This window comes from Lipotes vexillifer, unplaced genomic scaffold (genome assembly GCF_000442215.2).
Source record: "Lipotes vexillifer unplaced genomic scaffold, Lipotes_vexillifer_v1.1 scaffold84, whole genome shotgun sequence".
Lineage (NCBI taxonomy): Eukaryota > Metazoa > Chordata > Mammalia > Artiodactyla > Lipotidae > Lipotes > Lipotes vexillifer.
In genome coordinates, this window is record NW_006783414.1 from 1868581 (window position 1) to 1877446 (window position 8866).

An 8866-nucleotide genomic window follows, 5' to 3' on the forward strand; every position below is an offset into this window, starting at 1 on the left:
CTTTGACCTGTCCTCCTCTGGAATTCAGGAATCATATAGGATTAGATATAAGCTGGTAAAGTTTACAGTATGAGGTCTTTATGATCTCTAAAACAAAGAAATTGTTTTAAGTCAGATTATTAGGAAAGAATACAGAAAATAGGAACCCATGTTGAGTCTCATTTCACTTCTGCTCCATCATAGACTTTTAAGAGCTGCAGTACTTCCATTCCTATATCATTTGCCAAGATTCTCATCCACCCTGTGGTCTTTCTGTCTATGAATTTTCATATAGTCATAGAAAGTTAAAAAAAATTTTGTCATCATCAAAGAGCATTAAAGTTTATCATTTAAATAAAGATCTCTCTCCTGCTCTCACCTTCACAGAATTCTGAAGGTTATACACTGCTGAAAAGGTTTTAGAAGTTTACTTTGGAAACTTAGATGTGGTTCAATTTACCAACAATCCCTGGGAAGTCCCTTTGGCATCCAACAGAAGCTCTCAGATTGCCTTTCTTTGTCCTTTAAGAAAATAGAGCTGCTAGAGCTGAAGAATAGAGCTGAAGACTTTATTTGGAATCAGTATTTATTTCAGTGCTCTGAAACTTAAAAAAAAACAAAACAAATGGGACTTTGTCCCAGCTGTTTTGTAGAGGGAATATCATGCAGTGAGCACCTAAAGGGGGGAAAAAAATTCCCAGACAGTCTATAAGTTATTTATAAAAACTTTCAGGATAAATGGGTTATATACCTGTCACACCTCTTTAAAACATGTAGAACCGTAAACAGAATTTCTGTATGAACGCTTTGGAGACTTTCAGTCATGAGACCACACGTGATGAAAGTGTTTTGAAAGGTATAAAATGGCACATAGATATGCTATGATACACTTACTTCTTTTATTACTGTTACTGCTGAGGAAAAACTTCTCTCAGTTTCATGTTGAGAACAGAGTGATGTTCTGAACATTAGCTTTTGATGACCTAACGTTCCCTTCCTTGATTTCTAAGCTTTTATTATTTGAGTATCTTGAAGGGGCACCATTGGCTGGCTTTTTGTTCTCAAACATTCACTGAGCAAATATTTTCTAAACATCCGTGTGCCAGGTACTTCTAGGTGCAAGAAAGAGGAGGTCGATCAGCAAAGCCCATATGATCTCACCTTCAGAATGTCTGAAGCCTAGAGAGGGAGACAAACATTTAACAAAGAACAATACAGATGTTATTTAATGATTGTTGTGCTGTGTATTACAAAGAGAAAATAAAGTTTTCAAGGAGTTAATAAGTCAGGGGGCATATCTGCTGGTGGAGGGGGGAGTAGGTTGGTGGTTAGGGGACTCTTTCCTGATGAAGTGATATTGAATCTAAGATGAAAGTCAAGTGAGCCTCAACATGGGGATCATGATATGTAACTTCCCTGTTGTCTATGTGACTTTTGCATGAAATGGAAGCATCTTTTTTTTTCCCTCAGTGTCAGAGTTTCAGAGGGCCTTGATCAATCCAAAGGCTTAATTTGAGAAAATTAAGCCAGAGAAAGCCGATTTTTATACATAGAAAGTTTAAAGTCTATAGAGTAGTTGAGTAACCTACCTAAGGTTGGTCGAGGATTCATTCGTCCACAGATGTGAGTGGCTACCATGTGCCAGGAACTGTGCTTATTAAAGCAAGTTATGGCAGTAGTTGATTTAAGAATAATTTCATTACCAGTATTCTGCTTCTCAAGCCAGTTCACTGGTCAAATGGGTTATCCCTCTTGAAGTGAGACTCTTTGTCGTGTATTGAATAAACAGTGGTAATACTGTGTACTGTGTACTTCTGGTTCTGGATTTATGTGATGGTTTTAAACTAAACGTGGAAGTCCATCGTGGGCTTCAGATTCCAGAGGGTGGGCACCAGCTTAATTCAAGGAATCTTCAAATCTATTCTCAGGTATGTGTTTTTTCAAATAAGAGATGATAAAGGGTCCACCACTATCGTTGGGGTGGTCTTCGCAACTTTTTTATAGTGTTAATTCTCATAGTGAGAAAGGATGGGCCCCCTGAAGCTAAATGACAAATGGCCTAACAGGTTCAGATTAGTTGCAGATAATATTAGCGGTCAGTGGTAAAATATATATTTTCTGTGCTTTTTGATGAGCAGTCTAGTCCTAGAGTTTAGCAAAAATAAAGCTTAGGATTCACATTATACTTTGCATTTTCTTTATCATGATACTTAATAGTGCAATTTTACTGCAACAAACTTCAAATCTTAAAAGAATTGTCAGATTTTACCTGTATATGGTTCTTTTAGTAGGTGCTACTTTAGCATGTTACTTTGTGGAAAATCCAGAGTGTTGTATTTTCTTCACCTTCCTCTATTACTCTTTTTTGGGCTACATGCATCTTAGAGATTATCTAAGATTTAGAAGCATTTAAATCAGATTGCTGCCACATATTTGTTGTGTGTGTGTGTGTGTGTGTGTGTTTTAAATAAATTATTTTTATTTTTGGCTGTGTTGGGTTTTTGTTGCTGCATAGGCTTTCTCCAGTTGCGGTGAGCGGGGGCTACTCTTCATTGCGGTGCGTGGGCTTCTCATTGTGGTGGCTTCTCTTGTTGCAGAGCACGGGCTCTAGGCGCGTGGGCTTCAGTAGTTGTGGCATGCGGGTTTAGTAGTTGTGGCTCACGGGCTCTAGAGCACAGGCTCAGTAGTGGTGGCGCACGGGCTTAGTTGCTCCTCCGCATGTGGGATCTTCCCGGACCAGGGCTCGAACCTGTGTCCCCTGCATTGGCAGGCAGATTCTTAACCACTGCGCCAACAGGGAAGTCCCTGTTGCGGTTTTTTAAATCAGTTTTTTTTTTTTTTTTTTTCTTGCGTTATGCGGGCCTCTCACTGTTGTGGCCTCTCCCATTTGCGGAGCACAGGCTCCGGACGCGCAGGCTCAGTGGCCATGGCTCACGGGCCCAGCCGCTCCGCGGCATGTGGGATCTTCCCGAAACGGGGCACGAACCCGCGTCTCCTGCATCGGCAGGCGGACTCTCAAGCACTGCGCCACCAGGGAAGCCCTAAATCAGTTTTTTATAACAGTTCCTACCAGAAGTGTAGGGAGGCAGGATATTTTTCTTCTTAACCTAACAAGGGCAGTTAGTTGCTGGATTGGTTTATTGTGTTGTTTCTTATAAATCTGTTCATGGATATCCTTTGTACTGCGACTTTTACTTGCTAAGCTAACCTGAACATTTAGTCTGCATTTTAAAAGTAGTATGTTGAGAGTTAGAAGAGTGGAAATATACCTCACGTAAGTTGTTGAAACCAGCACAATCTCAGATATAATAAAAGAACAAGGTGGGTCAAAGGTATAGCTTACCTCAGCCTTGACATTATGCAACTAGTTTAGAATGTTTTTAATATCACTTCCCTATGCCTCTTCACCCTTCACCCTTCATCAGCTGGTAAGCTTTGCCTTTTGTAAATCTTATTTTAAAGTTACCTTAACATCTTCTGCTTTAACATGAAATCTTATGAGCTACCTTGTAAGTTGGGAGTTACTATTTTAGTTATACCAGATTTGGGGAGCATTTCTCAGTTAGAAAGCTAAAAATTTATAGTATCGGAAGAAAGTTCCAGGGCAGAGGATGTGATTTATTGGCTATCACCATCTTCTGACTGCATCTAAGAATGCACCTCACATTGTGAGTCATTGACAAAAGAGGAAGGAGGGTAAATTTGTTTAGGATTATGACAGTTGAGGACAGAAGATTCCTGAGCATGAGAGAAAAATGACTGTTGTCAGCAGAATAGCAAGAAGGTGAGAGGGGACAGTGGAATTAGTGAGAATCTCTTGGAGCCAAGTGGGAAAGTACTGCGGAATCCCCCTCTTCTCCACTGCCCGCCCTCCATGATGGTGTGTGGTCTCTTAACACCTTTCCTGTCAAAGTTAACAGATGCTCCACGTATAAGCCTTTTCATCTGTAGGAATATTGCCCAGATGTGGAAATTAACCAGGGGGAAAGAAAGTTGACGTAGGTATTCACTCTTCAGCCTCTTGGCCCTGGAATGTGTGCTTACTGGTAATTAATTTCTATTCCGTTCCTTTAGAACTCCCTCTGTAGTTATTCCGAAATTAAGGTTGTGTTTGGTAGCATTTTTTCTAATGCTAACAGAGAGAGTTAGGTCTGGATATAGTATTTCACTAATTGAGTCGTCTCTATAGGAAAGAATCCAGATATGAATCTCTTAGGTTACCAAGTGAGGTAGCTACTAATAGGTGGACGTTGTGGCCTTGAGCCATGTTAAGACTTCTTATCAGGGGTAGTTTATAGAAATCCACCTTCGTGTTTTGTAGGTACTAAGTGTTGGATTTTATTCATAATTATAAAAACGTTTACACTCTACTGGGTCTTAATGTGCCTGTAATGCAGCATTTTCAGAAGTTTGCTCTGTAATACTAATTAATCACGATGTGAGTAAGTTCAATAGGAAAAAAGGATTTTGCGGTTGGGTAAGTTTGGGGAGTGCTTGATTCAAAGAATTTCCTTAAAGACTCCAAAGCCCTTAATACGCTTTTATGCATTGTGATTCTCCAAAGGAGGAACATTTAGTAATTTCCTGACCTTACTTGAAAACCTCGTTAGGGGAAGGACTGGTGCTCTGCAGAGCCCAGTTTGGAAAACGCTTCTGTAGTCTCAATCCCTGTACCTTACGGAAGAGGCTAAAAGGTGGATTCAGCAGTTTGTGGTAGAGATTTTGTGGCATCCAGGGAACTGGGGAGTATATCAAACCCCCTACCTGAAATGGACCTACAAGATATTTCTATGCAGAAGATCAGGAAAGGGCCAGGCCTCTGAAAAGACTATGTGTTATTCCAGCAGTGAAAGAGAGGAAAGAAAAGTCTTTAAAAACATTCAGTGGTTGCTTGGCTGTGTCTCTTTGAAGCAAACAAGACCCCCCCGTGTGGGGTATTGGTTCAGGAAAGTGGAGAGAAGGAAAAGTTTTCAAGGAAATGAAGAGAGATGGGGATAGTTTAGGTAGAAAGGGCACAGCAGCAGTGTGGACAGAAAAAAGCATACAGACTTTGAAAGACCTGGTTCAGCACAACTCTCAATGCTTATTGAACACCTTGGCCTCAGTGGTACTGGGCAATTCTGGCAGGTAACTCCTTGAATTTTTTTTTTTTTTTTTTGGCTGTGCCACGCGGCATGTGGGATCTTAGTTCCCCGACCAGGGATCGAACCCACGCCCCCTGCAGTGGGAGCTCGGAGTCTTAACCACTGGACCGCCAGCAAAGTCCCACTTGAATTATTTAAATGATGTGAATGTTCTTTAATATAGCAAACTCCTGCTTATTTCTGACGTTGGGCATAGTCCATATGTAACATCAAACCCTTATTTTAGATAATCACTTGATCCTCCTTCCATGTCAAACTTTTCACCGTACTTGATAAGTATTAAAGATCTTGAGATGTTGGCCGTTCCCCCCTATCTAGCAGTGGTGCTCATGGGCAGTGAGAGAGTGTAGGCTAACTGCAGAAGAGAGATGGGAAAATAGTTTGAACCACGGAATGGATCACCAAATGTTAAGATTCACTGTAAAATGAATGCATTTGCAGAGTGTGGAGTTGAAAGCAGTTGCTTGTTTATTAATCTCATAATTAAGCTGTTCAGTTAGTGCCAATAGTATGCTTAGTCTAATGAAGATACAGAAGCCTCTTGACATGTGTATATAAAATAGCTACAAAATAGTACTAACAGTGAAATAGTTTGACACAGACAATAAAAACATGCTTAAGAAATTCAGAGTAAGGGAGTAGAGACTTTGCTTAAATTCCAGCTTTTCTACCCTCTAACTCTGAGCCTCAATTTCTTCTTAAAGTGGGGGTGATAGAATATAGGTCAGAGAGTTCTGGAAACGATGAAAAGTGATAGCATGAAAGCACCTAGAACAGTTCTGTCAAGACTCATTGATAAAGTTGCCCAGAGAGTTCTGTAAAGGAGAAGTCATTTCCTTTGATCAAATTTAAATAGTATCTGAAGAGGAAATTTGAGTTAAAATTTAGACAGTAGAGTAGGCTGCAGGAAACCATTGGGAAAGGGCAGAGATGATTATGTCCTTGAGAGGTTGAAGGAAGGGCTTCTTTCCTTAGAAGGAGTCTTCTGGTAATGGGGGCAGAGAGGATTTTGGGGGGAAGTTGGTGCTCATATTGTTGTAAGCCGAAAGGATTGGGCAGAATATGGGGGAGCAGGCCAGTGAGATGCATGGCATTTGGCCAGTTGGATGTGAAGTCCCCTGATCAATAAGTCTACTTCTGTCTGTAGCAATGAGAAAGAGATTGCGCCCTTTAACATATGCTAGTTAGGGCTTCCCTGGTGGCGCAGTGGTTGAGAGTCTGCCTGCTGATGCAGGGGATGCGGGTTCATGCCCCAGTCCAGGAAGATCCCACATGCCACGGAGCGGCTGGGCCCGTGAGCCATGGCCGCTGAGCCTGCGCGTCCGGAGCCTGTGCTCCGCAACGGGAGAGGCCACAACAGTGAGAGGCCCGCGTGCCACAAAAAAATATATATATATATGCTAATTAATGGCAATGGATACGGACCAGACAACTAAGTGAAAACAAATAACATTTGATGTTTTCTAAAGTAAACAAAAATTACTTAAAGATGTAAGCAAGATAGTTCAATAAATAGCATAATTATATACCCAAGTGCACAGACAGAAATATTTCTTCACTTACATTCCCATGTTTAAATAATATTTTTTTATTAGTAGCACCCATTTGAACAAATATTGGGAGAGAAAAATGTGTTGGATTTACCCCTCTGATGTATCATATGCAAGTTGTCAGCTCTGTTTCAAATGTGTAGTCTGTATGAATCGTTGACAAATGAAAGAAAAGAAAGTGTATAAATGGAGAGACTGTAAATGGATTTAATTTTTCAAGCCCTGTGTGAGTTTGCAGTTGTACTGGTAAGGAAAGCTCTTTCATTATGAAGTGGAGCCAGTGCCCAGTGAACTGTCATTGAGAGAATGGTGAGGATTTCTTTTCATTCTGTTTCTCCCTTAAAGCATCAAGCTTCTAGCAATAGTGACTTTCATTCTTTTGTGTCATGGCCAGGCTGATATTTTAACCACTTGAACTTTCTGAAATTTCATTTCTTTTTGGGCTTTTTTCCCCCCTAATTTATTTATTTATTTATTTTTGGCTGCCTTGGGTCTTCATTGCTGCGCGCGCGGCTTTCTCTAGCTGCGGCGAGCAGGGGTTACTCTTCCTTGCGGGGCGCAGGCTTCTCATTGCGGTGGCTTCTCTTGTTGCGGAGCACGGGCTCTAGGCGCGCAGACTTCAGTAGTTGTGGCTTGCAGTCTCTAGAGCGCAGGCTCAGTAGTTGTGACGCAGGGGCTTAGTTGCTCCGCGGCATGTGGGGTTTTCCTGGACTAGGGATCAAACCTGTGTCCCCTGCATTGGCAGACGGATTCTTAACCACTGCGCCACCAGAGAAGTCCCATCCCCTTTTTTTTTTAAAGGGAAATTTATGTCACATAATATAGGATTCTTTAAAATAGTGAAAATCCTTATGTGCTGTCCTCACCAAATCAATTTAATTATTTCTTCTCTCCTTTATTTCATCTTAAAATAATCATTTAATTATCTTCTAATAGAAAATGATATTTTGGACTTCCCTGGTAGTCCAGTGGTTAAGAATCCACCTGGCAATGCAGGGGGCACGGGTTCGATCCCTGGTCTGGGAAGATTCCACATGCCGTGGAGCAACAAAGCCCACGTGCCACAGCTACGGAGCCCACGTGCCGCAACTACTGAGCCCGCATGCTGCAACTGCTGAAGCCCACATGCCTAGAGCCTGTGCTCCACAATGAGAGAAGACACCGCAATGAGAAGCCCATGCACCACAACGAAGAATAGACCCTGCTCGCCGCAACTAGAGAAAGCCCTCACACAGCAGCGAAGACCCAGCACAGCCCCCCAAAATTAATTAATTAATTAATTTTTTAAAAAATAGAAAATGATACTTAGAAAGACCAAGTCATTGTTACTTAAAATTGAAAACAGTAACCAGGAATAGTTTAATATGATTGCATTACGTGACTGATTTCCAGACGTCCTGACTTGCTTGCTTTTTACTTTCTCCTTGGCTGACACGCAGGGGTCTCTCATGCTTCAATGCCTTCCAGTTGTCTCATCTATTTGTGATTCTTGGAATGTTACTGGTAGTGAGGAGCAAACCCTCTCCACCCATCAGGTTACTCTCTGTCACCCTGAGGTTTATTTTAGCCCCTACCATGACACAGAAGCCAGTAAAACCACATGAAATGCTAAATCAGAGCTCTAAATGGGCTAAATGCTGGGTGTATTCAGAGCATCCCTCTTACAAAATCAGAAATTAAATATGGCTCATGAGGTATAGTTACACAGTGTTTTAAAAAGCCTAAGCAAAAATATCATATGCTCAATTTTTTCTTAGAAGAAATACTTAACATATTACTTAAAGCACCTATAAATAATATAGATGAAATTAGAATATGTCATGCCACATTTTCTATAATAGTAATGGTATTGCTCTGCCAGAATGTGGAGTGAAAATGTTTTGGCTTTGTAGGGTAAAGTGTGTATGATCCCATTACAATAGTAAATTGTTTGGTGTTACTGTTCAGTGTCATTATTGTGTTTTTTTCTACACCTATCTACTGAAAAGCTGTGTTGACCTTAAGCACGTTTGCAGAATGAACCTAGTAATATCTGCACCTACCTATGACAGAGCAAGTTCTTGATTAAGAAATGAGATAACCTACGTGAAAGCACTGGAGAGGTAGAAGTGCTATATAAAGGCAAAGGCTCACTGTTCTGTCCTGTTAACCTTTTTTTTTTTTTTTTTTTTTTCGTTACGTGGGCGCCTCACT

At 41.0% G+C, this 8866-nt stretch overlaps 1 protein-coding gene across 1 annotated transcript in view; it reads left to right on the plus strand.

Annotated features, from left to right (window-relative positions):
• Positions 1-8866, plus strand: part of NSMCE2 (NSE2 SUMO ligase component of SMC5/6 complex) — a 217905-nt gene that overhangs the window by 42121 nt on the left and 166918 nt on the right. The window contains exon 3 of the mRNA XM_007456062.1: positions 5027-5041. Coding sequence (XP_007456124.1) covers positions 5027-5041 — 15 coding nt within the window. The remainder of the gene's footprint in view (positions 1-5026; positions 5042-8866) is intronic.